This window comes from Haliotis cracherodii, unplaced genomic scaffold, assembly GCF_022045235.1.
Source record: "Haliotis cracherodii isolate W230 unplaced genomic scaffold, xgHalCrac1.p SCAF_2, whole genome shotgun sequence".
NCBI classification, from domain to species: Eukaryota; Metazoa; Mollusca; class Gastropoda; order Lepetellida; family Haliotidae; genus Haliotis; species Haliotis cracherodii.
Genome location: NW_027266275.1, coordinates 52,739,970 through 52,758,970, shown reverse-complemented (window position 1 = coordinate 52,758,970; position 19,001 = coordinate 52,739,970). Strand labels below are relative to the sequence as shown.

Below are 19,001 nucleotides of genomic sequence, written 5' to 3'. Positions count from 1 at the left end.
ATAAGGCATGTTTTTCGTACCTAGAATTAGGGGCTTTACAAGAGGGGTCACCCTATACACAGGGTAGAAGAATGTTGATGTCCCCCCCACAATTGGGTATCCATATAAATTAAGATTGATTTTAAAGTTTTTTTACAGTGGGGTCCCTTTATAGGCAGGGGTCGCTTTATAGATGGTGATATATGGTAACCATCCAGTTCTACTGGTTAGAGACAAAATATTTGATGATTCGGCATACATGACCTAACAACTATGTGCGTCTTAAGCTTAAATACAAACTACAAACTCAATACCACTTCCAGATGAGCTTACAAAATATGGGCTAAAACATACCACTACTTTCAGAAATTTTGTTTTATGTTATTTCATTCACAAAAAAACATTTGTAAATGTAAAGTTAACATTAGAAGATGATTTATTTATCATGTTTATACTGAAAAAAAGATGTACGTTAAAGTTAACATCAGATAGATAATTATACATGTATTTAGGTTTCAAGTCTGTAAATGTTTGTTTGTTGTTTGATGCCAGAGTCAGCAATATTCCAGCTAAATGACGGGGGTCTGTAAATAATCCAATATTACAGTGATTAACATCATGAGCATCGATTTAATCTGTATATGTGCATCTGAGGCTAACACAAGTTAATTCAGTTTCTTTATATTTCAAGAAGATTCTCATTGTAAATGTACAAGAAAAATTAACGTGAGATTATTTTTCTGGATATCAAAAAGGTGTCTGTAGACTTGCTTACATATAATATTGAGACAACCTGGTTCTAAAGTTACCTGTCCTGGAGTTATTACATTAAAAACATTATGTAAGATCCATACCTCATCATCATGTTTTATAAGTGACATCAATGCTAAAATGATATCAATATTTACTATGTCATTGAAATATTACTAGACTGACACTAATAACACACCATGTTATTTTCATGATACACAAAAACTGTTTAATGTAGACTTACCATATATTGACAATGGTCTTTTGATATTTTTCACTGTTTGACAATATGGTATTCATTCAAGACATAGATAAATCGAACAAAATTACAAAAGAACTATTTACTAAATATTAAACTTACTTCAAAAGAATGGAACCTAGAGCATTATCAGCGGTGAAGCGATACTTTTCCATTGAAGCCTGAAGACCAATCTATTGATCTGCGGTATAAATCGATCTTCGGGAACAAGCCATGCATCCATCAACGGGACTACACAAATGATCCAACATTCATTAATTATCACATATGACTGACCAGCAATCAGGTCTACCTGGCACTTCACCAGTGTAAGAAACTCATAACAGAAGGTATGTGAAGGTACATTCTTTCCATATCATGTGTTGGGTTTCAACGATTCATTTCCGAGTGAAGAAGATGTTTCCCAAGCTGCTTGGTACTTGTGAATTATAAACAATCCGGATCAGTATCATGAATCATGAATAAACCACTGACACTGATGAAAGTAATCCTGTATCAATGAGTAGGAACACGATCGCCATTTTGCCGGTCACGGCCCAGACATGCATGATTGGCTCCAGCCCCCCTCCAGCCTGAACAAAGAGTGTCTATTGAAGAAGTAAACAAGTAAACAGCCATGTAGCTAGGTGCACACCACAACAGCGTATGCTCTTCCATAAACAGGTTATATACAGGGGTGCTGGGATAGTGAGCTCGTCACCCCTGTGTCTACAACTGGCCTAGTGGAAATCCACACTTTCTACATTCACCAGTTGTTCCCATATACTTATGACAAGTGCACTCTGTTCTGTCACTCAGCCTGACTCTACCTGAAGCCTCTCTAACTTGACTTAATGAAATGAGACCTTATTAAAGCCAACATCCGATAGCAATTTGTCAGCTCAGTTGAAGGATTATGTTGACAGACCGAGAGTCCTGGTCAGAATGTTGGATCAAATCAACTGCATTATCAGAGATAAATGAATAGAGAGTTGGTACACCAGAGGATCATTTTTGAAGCTGTATATTTGACTTGGGCCATAATCTATAACTACAATAATTACAACCCACAAAATAAACAGTTATGAAAGCATCAAGTATTGATTTCTCAAAGATCTCTGGTCCTAATATTGTGACGTCTGTATAAATCACAGCATGAAATATTTGCTTTCTATGCATGAATCTGTGCACAAAAACTCCCTGATCATTTCATGGTGTTATGATAAATAGGGCTGAGGGGTTATTGTCAGTACAGGTATGTACCCTGTAGTGTTGGTTTCAGGTTCAGGAATATGGACTCATCTGCTGTTTAGGGTACCGGGTACCTTTCTGTATTCTGATTTTACAGACATGTACCTGGGGTGCATATCTGTAGAACCTGTGCCGACAATGACCCCTTCAGCATAAATATATTGGTTACAACTGACAGACATGCGAGCTAAACAAATCAAGTCAATTAATATTTAACAATTCAATCATGAAAGAAATATTTCTACATGAATGATATGTAACTCTTCCTTTGTTCTGTTGTTTGACTGATAAAGAAAATGTAATTCAACCATTATAAAGAAAGCTTTCAACAAGAAATAACTACAGTCAAGTCTCGTTAATCCGACACTCGTTAATCCGACACTCGGCTTTATCCGACATAAATGATGGGAACCGATTGATTCGGTGCTATTTAGTCCCGTTAACCCGACATTCTCGCACTCCGACTCCGACACACCTAATTTGCAACGAATTACCGAAATCACTCATTAATCAGTCTCGTTAATCCGACACAGTGGTCAGGGTACTCCGTGGTCATCTGCCCGCGAGTACACAACCCTGTGTTTTGACACGCACTGGCTGCAGAGATTAACTTAACAATTAACAGGAAAAGCTATTCAAATGTCTCTATTGTTATGTATAAATGGGAAAATTATTATTATTTCGTTTTTAATGATTTTATTACAAGGTACACACGGTTATTATCTATCGTGAAGACGTCCGATTTTCGATCACAAATCACTTAATTTCGTTAATCTAACATACTCGTTAATCCGACACAATCATGTGCAACCAACGATGTCATATTAACGAGACTTGACTGTATTTGTGACTTTCATAATCTTTGGAATCCTCAGATCCATAAACCAAGAAAAAGTACCCATATAAAATGCCCATATATCAAAATAATGACTGTGTATATGACATTTGTACAGACCTGAAGTCAAGGTATCTGTTCATGATAAGCCATGGTACTACAGAGGTGTGGAGTCACTGAGAGGGATGATGCATAGCAAGCTTTAATATTAAATATTAATACCAAACTGTAATGTGCTATTCAGGACATACATGATGAACGAATGACATTAGTTCCGTTATGCAACATGCAATATCATAGTAAAGCAGCATGAATTCCACAGTGTGTTGATATATTTCCTCACATTGTTGCCTTCTCTCTAGTCGTTAGAAATCAATACCCTGGAATCTATACCCAAAAGGTGTTGCAGGTTACAACTACTATGGGGACTGGGGACTGTGGACTGGGGACAGGGGACTGTGGACTGTGGACTGTGGACTGTGGACAGGGGACAGGGGTCAGGGGACTCGGGAGTGTGGACTGGGGACAGGGGACTGGGGACAGGGGACTGGGGACTGGGGACAGGGGACTGGGGACAGGGGACTGGGGACTGGGGACAGGGGACTGGGGACAGGGGACTGGGGACTGGGGACTGGGGACTGGGGACAGGGGACTGGGGACTGGGGACAGGGGACTGGGGACTGGGGACTGGGGACAGGGGACTGGGGACTGGGGACTGGGGACTGGGGACAGGGGACAGGGAACAGGGGACAGGGGACTGGGGACTGGGGATCAGCGTCAAAATGAAGACTTTTCTGGGATGAACCATCACTCATGACCTTCGCTGTAATGATGGTCAAGACGACGGGGATTTATATAGAGATCCTGCTGCCTCACATTTCCTCTTGTCTAAAGAGCACTCGTTGAAGAGCTGCATTACATGAGTGAGACATTATAGATTATTTTATGAATATGTGTGTCACAGTGATTTCAGAAATGTGTGTCAGAATCCTTGTATTTACTGAGCACGAGTGAGGGTAATGCATGCATTCTCACATGAGTTTCCCAAAACAGATTCATCAACATTATCACAGGATTATAACTGAAATACATGAAGAGGCATTGTTTCAAATAAATCAGGCATTGTCCAATTTGTTGGCTTGTGGTTTAATTAATGATACATGATCGGATGTGTCAATGACAAATCCTAAATCGTATATATAATTTCACTTTTAAACTGTTGTATTTTGGTATAACTTATCATGTTAATACTAAATCATTTATCTTCAATCTGACACCAATGATAACCATTGCGCTATGCATAGAATGATACAATTCCAGGTATATTGATACAAAGTAAAGACATATATCACTTCAAGAACAAGCAGCGGGGACAGGAATAAAAAAACAATGAGAGATATACTGGGAGAAAAAGCAATAAATATTTAGCAGACAAAAAGTAGAATGGTATGCTATATTAACAAAGTAGTTAATTTATAATGGATCATAATGGCACACGCTTATAGTAACATATTTAATAATCATATGCAAAATGTCTCTTGTTCTTAAAGTGTTCAACTTTATGACTCATCAATTAGAACTGATCGATGCTGTTTTTCTTTACCGAGTTCGGTAATCAAAGTAACTGGGGGCAACTCAATATTATCGCGGTATGACTATTTTGTGGTATGATAGGTGTGGAATATGTTCTTTACATCACTTCCTGTTTTGGATTATGCATCAGTATGCATGCGACCTAGGTTGGGCCAAAGGACATTGTCCAAACAAATGTGTTCTTTTCTAATCAATTTTGAATGGAGGTAGGGGTAAATCCACTTCAAAAACATTCCGGAAACTGTCATAAAAAAATTGAACATGTACAAGTAGCCGTGACCAAAGATGTATATATATGTCTTTGCCGTGACATACCTCAATGAGTCCTGTATTCGATCAGGTGATGAAATATCTGGCTTAGATTAGCATAAGAGATTTCAGTGTGGCTGCCCCAAAATTATGAAATGATCTTCCACTTGAGATTAGACTTTCCTCAACATTTCAGACTTTCAAAGCAAAACTAAAGACACATTTGTTTAAAAAAGCTTTCCAGAGTTGAATGTAGCGCTTTGAGCATGAACTGCTACATCATGGAGGCTAGCGTATCATAAGTGCACATTATTCTTATCCTTATTATAAGTAACCTGTCGACAGGGGTTTGTGGATTATAATATTTACTGATACATCTATTGAGAAAATATAGAGCCTGCGATAATATAGTCATACTATACATAATATACTTTTGAACATGTTCACATATTCAAATATTCTTCTGGAAAGCATTCAATCTTATTAATATCCCCATATGCAAAATATCTTAAATATCAGAAATATGATAGTATGATGATTTCAGTTCTATGTAATTTGACACTGAATATTAACATACAGAAACTGCTACTTTACAAATTAAATTCTGCCGTAAAACCCAATATTTTAAATACAAATTACACTGGACAGCTAATGATTTCAACACCATCAAGGGGAGTAATTACCTGACTCTAAGTCACAAAATGTACTATGTAGTTGAGAATTTACAGCAAGGAACACAAGCATGAGAAGGAACTCCAAAGAACACCCCTGCTTCACCCTGCATCCTAGACATATACGAATGTAGACAAGACGCAACTTATTTGCACTATGAGTATCATGGGATGCAAAAAAAATACCATGAGAGCAATTCAACTATGTCCATGTCATTTGTCATGTCCGATTTTCCTTATTCAATCTACATAATCAATATATTTCATTTCAAACAGGAAATATTCAATCCATAAGTAGTATAAGGCTTCACAAATACGTCACATATTACTTGTACAGTAGTCACCCTGTTACCCCCACAACAGTCCCCAGGGAGTCTCCCTGACTTACCGGTACAAATGGAGAGACACATGGAAAGCCAGTGCACCACTAACATTTTCAATCTCAATGACTCCCAATCATGTCGGAGTGTGCTATTACTCATGAATGTTCACACACACACACATTAAGTAGGACTACGCTGCTTTTAAAACAATACATATTGCAATATGTTCGGAGTCCTGATATAGCATCTGCGTAAAATTAGATATAACAAGGTTCGTTATTATTTGAATCATTTTGACCCATTAAAATTGGTTGACACAATGGCAGAAAACAGCAGTTATTTTTTTCTCACTGGTAAAATGCACTCAAAAGGATAGAAAAGGACAAATTTGGGCAAGTAAAATGTAAAATCTTCGGCACTGGTCTAGTAAGTTCTACCAGAATTGCAGCAGGTCTAGTAAGTTCTACCAGAATTGCAGCAGGTCTAGTAAGTTCTACCAGAATTGCAGCAGGTCTAGTAAGTTCTACCAGAATTGCAGCAGGTCTAGTAAGTTCTACCAGAATTGCAGCAGGTCTAGTAAGTTCTACCAGAATTGCAGCAGGTCTAGTAAGTTCTACCAGAATTGCAGCAAAACTTGTTTAACCAGGGGATTTTGGTAAAAAAGGTTTTAATCTTAACTTAATATGTCGTTTATGAAATTCTATAAAGTTCTAAGTTACAATATGAAATGGACATGGGAAGGATAAAGGTACTGGGAGGAGGCCTCGACCTTCGAGGTCAAAAGGTTATTGATTCTATTTCTCTTTGTGACACTACTTCTCATCAGAATATGAAAAGATGGAATAGATTATCAGTCTTGAAGTGACCAACTATTGTATGAACTACTGCTTGACTGTATGAATTATTGCTTGATTGGAATCTGATTCAGGATCTCTTGGTAAATTGGTAAATACTATGAACTATGTTCGATTGACTAATGAATTAGTTTGTTACGTAACTGAGTTATTTTAGACAAGAAGAGTTTGATAGCACAAACTGAGTCTGCCACTTGGGGAATAGAAATTAGCTTCTATTGAAATAAGCGGATGAGTCATATCATATGACTTTAAACATTATTTCGGTGGGAGGAACTAAAATTGTCATTGATAGTATTTTGTTAGTTGTCCGGAAACTCACGGCTGAACAGAGAGGTTCTCTCTGTATATTGGAAGTCCGGATCAGAAAAAGTAACAGAATTAAGAGTCGATCAGAAATACTATCAGGCTCTTAGTTGATGCATCCTTTAGGTAGGTGTTGTATTTTAGTAAGGCTACAAGAAACTATCTGAGAACCGTGTATGTGTATTTATGATAACTTCCATCATAAATAAAAGGACTTGAGCAAACAAGCTGACTTGTATTATTGAGCTACATCATCCCAGGAACCAAGGAGTGGTTGATAGGTACCAGTGACCAAAGGAAATGGGTATAGTACCCGACTCCTAAGGTTATACTTACTGACGGGCTTCCAATTTACATATAATTAAAATTGCATCATAAAAGGACACTGAAAGCATTGCAACTTTGGATCATGATGATGATGATTATTAATAAATGGATCTCAATGTATGGAAAAAGGGGAAGGAGAATCCTAATTAACACTTACACTATTAACAAACAGAGTAGTATGGATGGCAGAGGACAGAGCATCTGCTCGGAGAATTGATGGTTGGTGATTCAATTGACCAGGCCATGTCATACAAAAAGAAGTAAAAGATGGTGTTTGTTGTTACCCTGCCTTGTGCTTGCCATTAAGGGGATAAAACAAGGACTGGTTGGCTTGGAGCCAGTATACTGTGTCAGAGTGTGGTAATCTATTAAATTATGGAATTAGTTTCGCCAAAATGCTTAAAAAGTTGTGAGACAGGAGGCATATTTTTTATATCACATTTATTTGTTTCAAAGCGTCTGTGTACATTAACTATCAATGGATGTGATTCACATAAAGCATGAATCTATTTCAAGTCAAGAGGGTTACACATGTAACAACTTTCTTCATCCTTAGGTACTTGGGGACAATAAAATGATGAAAGGCAGTAAGGGATAAGCAAACCTAACAATTTATTTCTTATGGCCAAACCTAGATACATTAGAGCAGTGCCTACAAAAGACTTAGGAGCATTTTCATCTGGGCACATTGGAGTATATTGCCATGGGCGGAAACAAGGATATTTTTAACAAAGCCTACAATAAATAATGTAATTGAGCTAGAGTTAGACAGTGCTTATCACCAAGTTCTGCATCAAGTGTGGTCTGTTTGTTTACACAAATTGATCAAGCTTGACAGTCGCCAACCATGTAAGACACAGTCTGTGTTCTTGGTGACCTGGTCCAATTATTTTATAATTACAACAAAACACTGCTCACCCATTTTGAGAAAATGTCTAGTACACTACCAGCAGTCGAAGTGAATACATAACAGCTTATTTACGTTCAAAGGATAATGCGTTAACTCATGCGTTAACATGTAACAACACTTCATTGTACAATCTTCATTGGTGAACCGGCCTATCTTATTTGAATATGCATTTTTTTAGAATTTCCTGCTTTTGATTTCACGGAAGTTAGATCACATGTCAAGCATGTCAAGCAGTTGAGGTTCAGTTTGTGAAGACAGCAAATGATATTATTCAACGGACCTGATAACTCTCATTACTTTATCATGCAATTCTAAGTCTACAGCCTTTTGTGTTATTGTTTGTTGACTAGTTTTTATAGTTCAAAAGCAGGGAAGCCATGGTTACAAAAAGGCTCATGCATCACCTTGAAATTGGCAAACATATCAAACCTGATAAAAGCAGCTTCAGGAGGGGACACTCCTATCTAGATCATATACTAAGACTAGAAAATTGAATAAAAATGCTCAATTAAACAGACAATACCTAGCCGTGCAGTATTCTGAACTTCAGCAAAGCCTGCGACATGGTATGGCATGAAAGACTTCTCAGCAAACTAGTACAAAATGGAGTAGAAGGGAACATTTGCAAACTTCATAGACAGCTTCCTGCAAGACAGGTCGCTATCAGTTGAAAAAAGGAAGAAATAATCTGATACTATGTCACTGGACAATGGCCTCGGTTAAAGCAAGAAATGCAGTTAGATTCGTTATCTGTCTTAGATCTCCTAAAGACAAGAGATGCAATAGCAAAGGCCCAACTTACTCTATTTCTGAGAGATGGACAGCTACTTGAAAGTATATAAACAGAGCAGCCAAAGATAAATATGAAATCATATCAATATACGAAAATAGAAATCTTATCAATACAAAAACAGACATTTTATGAATACTAAAACTCACAATAGATATGTGCACCCTACTCTCACAAATGAGTCCCAAAGAGGGACAGAACAGCCCAAATTGCTGAGGCAGACGGCGACCTCTTAAACACTTAAAGAAAAACAACAAGCTACTACTGTTAATTTCATGACACATTTTAGGCCAAGGGTTGATGGACGCATTAATTTCATGATTTACAGTATGCATTCATCAGTACATGAACCATCACTATTGCATTGATTTGATAAAAGTTCTAAATATTTAATGTTTGAGTATAAATAAATCAAGTACCGGTACCATAGAAAGGCTTATTCTCACCTTCGATTAGATGGAGGTGGCTTTCTCTGAGGACGTACTGCAGCCATTACTGAGATGAAAATTCAGTAACTATACATATGACAGTTTATAATTCTTGAGAATTAAGAGATTATCAGCCATATTACCAACAATGTCAGTCACAATAACATCTATGAGCTCATCTTGAAGAGGGGAAGTCAGAACTCTAAACCCCTCCATACTGGGAACATTCACATCTCTGTCATCAATCCTTCCACAAATCAGTGCCAGATGCACTGGCCTTCCTTCAACCTTAACACCAAGATTTCAGTACAGCTATGTGTAAGAAACTTAAAAATGCAGGAGTGTTTCTTTGCTTTGACATATTCTCATGAAGGGCCATCAAATGTTTGTTGTCAGCCCTGACCAAGCTTGAGTCCCTGAATATTCTCATTTATTACACCAAGGTAGTTGACTTTCACTGATTATTGCATTTCTCAACTTGTCAAGGGGTTGTATCAAACTTTATTTCTTCTTTAATGTAAATGTTTGTTAAAGTCTGACATTAGATGTGATGATGTTGATCTCCAACTCTAAAAACAAAGAAAGGAATGATAGTTTTATTCAATTGCTTTTTTGTCGTTACAAAATGATTTTAGTAGATTTCAAGATATAGTTACTTCAGAAGACGAATATTAAAAGTTTCACATTTAATACCAGTAAAAACAAGGCACATATGAGTGGTGTGCTGGCAATAAAATGTAAGATATGCAACCTTAAACATTCTGGAAAGCAATGATTGGTTTTTGGTTTTGGTTTGTTGTTTAACACCGCACTCAGCAATATTCCAGCTATATGACGGCTGTCTGTAAAAAATCGAGTCAGGACCAGAGAATCCAGTGATTAATATAATGAGCATCGATCCACGCAATTGGGATCTATGACATGCATCAACCAAGTCAGCGAGCCTGACCACCCGATCCCGTTAGTCGCCTTTTATGACAAGCATAGTCACCTTTTACAGCAAGCATGGGTTGCTGAAAACCTATTCTACCCAGGAATCTTCACGGGTAGGAAAGCAATGACGTCACATGCTTCTATGGTAACTGTACTTGCCTTGGTAATGTGAAAAAACAATCAGAGCTAAATCAAAGTTGTTCATATAGATATTGATCAAACTTAATATTTAATTAAGGTGGAATCCATTTGCCAAGCCAAATGACATGTTTTTCTAATTTGGGATTGAGACAAAACAACTTATCATCCAAAACTGGCTGCAACAGGAGATATCCTTGGGTGAGATCAAGCCATATCTACATTGTAGATATCGCTGCAATGAAATTGCATCACAATGCTTTGCAGACCATTAATATCCCCCCTGGCGTTACTTGAGTGAATTCTGGCAGCTGAGAAATCGTAAGTTTTTCACCCTAGTTTGAGTTAGTTTAGTTTTTTCTTATATATCTTCTTTTTTTTTTAAAGTATGTGACATCATAGTGAGTGAGTGAGTGAGTGAGTGAGTTCGCACAATATTTCAGTTATATCACAGCATGTCAGACAGAAGTGTAAGGAAAGTCTGAGGTGATGCAGGTCTCAGACGTTATCACTTTGGTGAAACCCACAGACACAGGTTTGTGCTGAGAAACCTCGAAATATAATCAGAGCAAACCAGGATAAGGGAACAGCAAATTGTGGCCCATTAGGTGACCGGACCATCTGTGTCCACAATAGATCTTAAGACATTACCTCAGGATCCACCAGTCTGTAAATAATCGTGTCTGGACCAGACAACCAGTGAATGACATCATAAGCATCGATCAACACAATTTGGATACGATGACAAGCTTCAACCAAGTCAGCGAGCATGACCACCCTATCCGGTTAGTCGCTACATATGACAAGCATAGTCACATCTTATTGCAAGTATGGGTTGCTGAAGACCTATTCTCTACCAGGATGTTCACAGGGCCGATGTATATATTATAATACACACCTGATCAACTAATGACAACTCTCATGTTGATATGCCCCCTCACTCACATGATGGCTTGAGTTACCTACCCCACAAAGAGTGGTATTTCAGACCATAACTTGCTGCTAGAGCCATACCATACCTGCACACCTAACAAGGCAGGTCTGACAGGGCTGTATAAAACTCACAATGCTATCACCATCACAGAGAACTCAGGTCGAGTTTCATCACACACACTTTGATGTTATCAGTTTGAATACCTCAAGTCAAGTGCATGCTATCTGAACATAATGATTGATGGAAATATTCCTGAGAAATTAACAGGGCTGGTCAAATACACATCTATCACCCAGATAGTCATATATTAACTTTAGGCACATAGATACTTTTGATGAGGATAACCAGATATGTCTTCCTATTAAATATAGACATTATGAGAATCAGTTTTGTGTATTATGGAAAGATAAAATATTGACATTATGAAAATCAGTTTTGTGTATCATGGAAAAATAAAAAAAATTGCTCCATGATACACATATTTATAACAAAGATAACAAAGAATGATAATTGGTATAAATAGAAGTCTGCTCCAAAACCAAATTGGGTCTACATGCTTTGAAACTTCAGCCCTCTAAGAAGCGACCATTTTGGTGGCCAAATGTAACATAAATCTATGATTGTCAACTAAAAACTATCTACTGCTTGCCACTTGGCAACTTAAGAGTAAACATAACCGACGGCAATAATATCGGTTTAATATATCTGTTGGCTCCTAAAAACTAAAATATTCATGTGGGGAGCCATAACAAAAAAACCAAAAACTTAGAGGGCTGAACTTGGCTCTTCAGGGATCAGTTTCAGCAGATGTTACGTTATTATATTATGTTATGAGCTTACAATACTCAACACAATTTGACTAGACTTGTGGTTCAGACTAGTGATTCGCTGACTGATATTGACTCTCATTCAGTACATTGCTTACAATTACGAGAAAAACTGCATAACTGAATGCTTCTGTTGGGTCTCGGGTGAGCCCCTTAAGTTTCTTCCATTGATTTGTTATAACAAAAATTGTGTAAGGTACATTCCAGAACAGTAGACATATCATCTGGTTCCATGACTGACACGGGCAATTTGATGGTTAACAACACAGGAAATTATTGTATCAACAATCAGCCTGTGTAGCAGGGCTTGGAGTCGTACCTGATATTGAGAGCTGTGTACTGTGTTGAGTGCCATGACTGCAGGCGATCCTAACATTGACATATGACATATGACTGTCACGACTGATAAGTGATATTTCTTCTTCAATGTCTACTACATTATTCACTGCAATAAGTGCCTTGGGTGTTAAGAAAGTGACAAAGGGGTCCACTTGTTAAAACCATTAACAAGCGGTAGTGAACAAACTCCTACGCTTCTGTTTCCTGCAAATTAAATCTAATATATACACAAGAGAGTACGAAATGTCAAGAAAATCTAAGCCTTTGTTGGGGGGTGCTTATTAAGGTTACTTACTCAACTGGTCCTGAAGTTTGAGGGAGCTAAGGGCATTTAATAGCAAATACAGAGAGATATGTGCCAGCTATCACAAAACTGACTTAGAACAGTTCAGCAATGACATTTACATCTCAATAATCTTGAAATATTCATGAAAAAAAACTGACTTCATTAATTGATAAAACAGATAGATATATATATGTGTGACATTCATCCTTCACCTTCACAGTCAAATAGTGTAAGTAGTTTCTCCAAATAGAATTATTTGATAAAATAAAAATTATACTATTATGATAGCAATAAAACAAATACCAGGTAGGGTTAACATAGCCTGCTCTGATACTAAGTCTTACAGATGAAAAGAAACCTAAACAATTGTGGTATGACTCTGTAGTTAATCTGGTTATAAAATATTAATTCAACATTGACATCTAAACTGGACCAGGTGTTATATTGTATACCATTGCTAACATGGTTCCTCTTGGTCTTGTACATTCTTAAACAAACATTCTAGAAAAAGGTGTTCTTCCACATGTTGAGTTAAACAGTTTCTCAAAAGAATTTCTTTGAGAAATTTGTTCACAGTGACCGAAATTATGTGCTGATAATGCTGATTTAATCGAACTAGAAATTTTACAAGTACTTTGAAGAATAAAGACTTCCTACAATACAACTGACAATCTGTGAATGACACTTCTTCCAGAAGGCCAAGTCAAATCAAGTTTCTATTGGTTAAATATACACTACAGAAAATATCTTGTCCAAAAAGTAAAATCTTTGATAATGAACGTGGTCTGGTAAGTAGATTGAAAAGTTCCTACCATTATATAATATGACTCTCAAAAACATAATAATTAACTGACATTTCTTGTAAGAAGTATATAAATTCTTAACATCTTCCCATCTTTTCTACTGTACCCGACCCTCCCACACACACCATCACACTGAACCCCTTCTCACTGTGTTTAAAATTCCAACCACATAAAATTGAACAATGAAGACGTCACTGTAACTTACTCTTGTGACAATGCAGGTTTGGGTATATTTAAGTCAGTTGCGTAGGGGTAATTTAAAGGTCCTTGTCTTCGTGCCATGCCCAAGGTGGTAGCCGCCATAAGAATACACAACCATATCTCTTATTGTTCCAAGAATTGCACTGTTGGTTCCCCATGGCTTAGAAATGGTTGTATCACATCATCAGGTGTGTAGCGTCCAACACACATGTAACAGGACTTGCTGCACTGAGAGCCTTCTGCAACAAACCAGTCTTCACTCTCATCAGATGTAGACATGGCCATGAATATACATCAAAGCCAATCAAATTACTTTAATTCCTAATTAGCATGATAACTTAGCAGCAGCAGCAGCCAAACTCTGTGACGGTTGGCAAACAAAACATACAGTGTGATAAATAAGATTTGACAATGGGAGCAGCATAATTCCCACAGGCCTTTCCGATCAATGCAGAGTAGAATGGCTCTCAGAGACACTCAATGTGGAGGTTGAAAACACATGTATTGATCTGTCCTCGGCATCTATCGACACTTGACGATAAGGTATGTTCTCTGAGCACCCAGCAATGTATGTACCCGAGGTGGCTGGCTGCGATACACACAGCCTACAGCTACACACAGCTACAGGCTGGCTCAGTCAGGACTACCAACCTGGCTCAGGTGGACATTACCTAATGCTTTCGCAGGTGCACACTAACTTGATGTCCCAGGTGGACAGAAACTTGATGTCTCAGGTGGACAGAAACTTGATGTCTCAGGTGGACAGAAACTTGATGTCTCAGGTGGACAGAAACTTGATGTCTCAGGTGGACAGAAACTTGATGTCTCAGGTGGACACAAACTTGGTGTCTCAGGTGAACACAAACCTGATGTCTCAGGTGGACACTAACCTGATGTCTCAGGTGGACACTAACCTGATGTCTCAGGTGAACACCAACTTGATGTCTCAGATGTACACTAACCTGATGTCTCAGGTGAACACCAACTTGATGTCTGAGGTGGACACTAACTTGATGTATCAGGTGGACACTAACCTGATGTCTCAGGTGGACACTAACTTGATGTCTCAGGTGAACACCAACTTGATGTCTCAGGTGGACACTAACTTGATGTATCAGGTGGACACTAACCTGATGTCTCAGGTGAACACAATCTTATGTACATGAAGTGGTGGGTTGGGATAAATTCTGTTACTATAAATAAAATTCCAGAACAACTGTACCGCTACAGGTTGTGAGATAAAACATGCATGACAGTAACTATGGAACTAGTAGTAGTGATGTTTGATGTGATTCCAAGCCGATGGATGCAAATAAAGTCACAGGGATTGACAATTCTGCGATATTCTTGTGCACAGTTATCATAGATATCTTATCCACTGTCATTTAAACTGTTACACTTTCAATGTTTCATCTACATTGATGCTCTTATTTTCTCTTACAAAATTAAAAAGTGTTGTATTGTCACTTAAATCCTACCAGAAATTAAGAAAACAAGACAATAATGGGTAAACTTTCAAAAAGCATGCAAATTTTAATTTTTGGATCTACAATTCTTTCTTCAAAATAATATACAAATTTCAGATCACAAATCGTAGTTAAGATGATATTCGCCTAGCCTTTATGTACCGTTAAGACAGCACTAATGTATCCTCATGCAAGAATGTCCACCCTGCGCGGATTTTCTAGTGGTCAAACATCAAGTTGAATTTAGTTAGAATATAGAATATGCTACGATAAGTTTGTTTGAAAAATGTGACTGAATCATTCAAATGTAACTTATAAACATCGTGAATGTCAAAAGTGTTTTCAACTTCCGGTTACTCTTCAGCATTTTCTGACTGTAGCACAAGGCAAGCTCGCTGCCTTTTGTGGGAAATAAATGATTTAATTGCTGTTAATTTAACAAAAGAGTGAACCTGGAACAATATTCACTTCATAATGAAACTGTAACAGATATTTACAATACCGGTAGTCACTTTTTCATGTCTTATCACTTTGAATATATTCAAAACACACATTGTCAAAGACCTATAGAAATCTGTTAATGGCAGAATGAAAACATGTCTGCTGATAATTGTATTTGCGAATAATTCCTCGTCAGTCACCAATGAACAGAAATACATAAATATTAATGCAATTAGTATTTTATTTCAGTTGACAGTGCTCATTGGATAAGCAAGAATATACCAATATAATCTAGTAACATAAATTGCATCATTGTTTTGAGTCACAAATAACAAAAATCAAGTACAGTTTCCACTAATCTACAATTCCAAGACTAATGCTATGACTTGTACATATTATAAAAGTTATTTGATAAAAGATAATTTCAAATGTTTTTGTCTGCCTACACTATTGGCTTGACTTCTTGATTTTACCAGTGGCAAATGGAAAAGAATACTTGTAGCCATATGGCCACTAGGTAAAAATGTAAACTTTGAGGCCTGTTTTATACAGTGGTGGGTAGGGATAAGGGTTAAGGTTGTATACATTGAGTGGTTTTTTTTTTATGTTAGACATTATGAAGGACATTTCCATATTTGATGTATCTGTCATAGCGACTGATTTACGACATCCATTGTCTGAAGAACATTTGATTGCAAAGGCTCATTACCCTGGAGCCATGACATCTATATGCCTTGAAACACTTAATTGCTGTTATTTATTAGATGCTAATCCTATTTGTTAATCCCCATTTTTGTGTACATCGACCGTCTGCCATCCTGAACAGTATGTGCAAGTATGTCACTGATGATTTACTGTTTACAATAATATTTATTAATTACTAAATGTCAGGTGACCTTGGCTATATAAGCCTTGGTCCAGAGAGATTGAGAGAGGAGAGGAGGAAAAAGAAGAAAGGTCTTACCCTTAGCCTAGCTAGGGTTAGGCTGGGTGCTCCGGGGCACCAAGACAACAAGCACTACCACTATGTGCTGACTTGGCACATAGTGTCATTTGTATGTATATATCTACATGTATAAAGTAAAACTGTATATACTGCAAGCCATTGTCTCCAAGTTGTCACTTCCTACTGAGAACCATATGTCAGCCCCTTGCATATACGAGTATGCAAATTGTTCATTAATCAACGTCAGACCGACACGCGATGTTATATCAGTGACAAAATAATGTCTGATACAATTCCTCTTTTGACTTGAAACAAATGTTCCTGGTTTTCAGGTGAACAATTGACTTACCTTTGCAAGTGTTTTTGACCAGGGGTCCGGAAACCGTCATATGCGCCGGACATGTCCGATTGGGAATCTCAAATGTTACCGGACATTTAAATTTTCCTTTCTGTGACAATCGATATCAAATTTTTTTATGGTCCATAATTAAGTACAGATGAAAAAAGTATTCAAATAACTATTGCTATCAACGATATTTTAGTATTTGTGATTATATTATCTGTTTTTAAAAAACCTTTTCCCGTGAGGTCACGTGATAACCAAATATGGGATAATAGTCTCGATCCAAATGTTACAACGCGTACACTTGAGCAGACTCATGAATATAACTCATGAATATTAATTAGACCGTTCACTACGTTAACAGATTGTTATTATAACAGAAACAAACGTATGTTTTCCATGTACATCTAAAATGATTTTATTTGTTATTAATTGTCCGGTGAATTAAACAATTTAAATTGAAACAATTCATAATTCATCATATTATGAATACGTAACAACTTGTAATGTGTGAGAAAAGTCGTACTAAAATACGCTATTTGAAGGGGGCGTGGCCTAAATGCAAATGTCTGATTGGGATTTTAAATTTTCTGGACCCCTGTTTGTGACTCAGGTGCCACCAATGGGACAGGATATGCTTTCCTTTACAGCAACACTTGGTATCATAACTGTTGGAAGTGATTCATAAACACATGCTCATGATATCCCGGTAATCAGGATCGCACAATTGACTCTGATTTTTATGATTATGTATTTGTTTCCATACAGTGATAGTTTGTTTGTTTGCACAGTCTATTAATCTGTTTAGCCTACTAATCCTCATGTATCTATCTGGATCATAGGGCTTAACCGACAAATAGTTAAGACACAGGTATCGACTGACAGAACAAATATAGCATACATTTATCATGTTATTGTACCTAGATAAATTTCTCATACATAAGATGGGTAATAAACTGAGACTGTTGGCTCTATGTTAGGGATATGGTAACATAGTTTATTAGTTGATAGTACTGGTTTCTCTAGGTAGCCTTGAGATAGTTGCCATACAAGTTGTCAGGATGAATAGAAAGCCTTCACTGCATGATACAAATATGTGACCATCTTCATTTTCTTGAGAAAGTTCAAGTCATGAACTTTTAAGTTAAACAGTCTGAAGCTTTAATTTGTAATAAAGTTTAATAAAGCAACTAGATTAGCTCTCATCTTTACTATAATGATATATTTCTTCATCAGAAATGTTTGCAAAAAGTGGATAACTTATTTTTCGGGATTGGTGAAAGGATAGCTAACAAAAGCTTCTCAAATACACAACAAAAACTATGACTAGATCTTGTGTACTAACTCCTGGTACTACATTGATATGATATTAACCTCTTGATATGTTCAAGTTTAAGACCACTCCTATCTCTTACTTTCAACATTTATTTGAATGGGTGAGTGAGTTTGGTATGATGTTGCTTTGAACAGTATTGAATGCGTTCATCACCCCGTCTTTACTGTGATCCAGAGAAAAGAACATCAGCACAGCCTTATATGAATACGAGGGCTGGTCAAAAAGTTCTAAGCCTGATTAACTTTCAGGCTTAACTATTTGTGTATTTGTTCAGGCCATCGAATGGTACTTGCCTGGTATTTTACCTTCGACCACTTCGGTATGCTTAAAACAGATGTCTGGCATACTGAAGCCCCGATTCGCATGCATACTCTTTTCCAAACTATCAGCCGCCTTTGCAAGGCTGCAGGATTCAATAATTTCCTACCAACCATTCCCTTAGGGCGACCACTGATGGCTTGATGAACAGCTGATCTGCTAAACGAACGGGACATAAATCGTCAG

The 19,001-nt window shown here is 37.3% G+C and overlaps 1 protein-coding gene across 1 annotated transcript in view; it reads right to left on the bottom strand.

The window, feature by feature from the left end:
- LOC139468219 (coiled-coil domain-containing protein 154-like) overlaps positions 1-14,232 on the bottom strand; it is a 53,993-nt gene extending 39,761 nt beyond the window's left edge. The window contains exon 1 of the mRNA XM_071250040.1: positions 13,970-14,232. Coding sequence (XP_071106141.1) covers positions 13,970-14,067 — 98 coding nt within the window. The 5' untranslated portion in view covers positions 14,068-14,232. The remainder of the gene's footprint in view (positions 1-13,969) is intronic.
- Between the last annotated feature and the right edge of the window lie 4,769 nt (positions 14,233-19,001).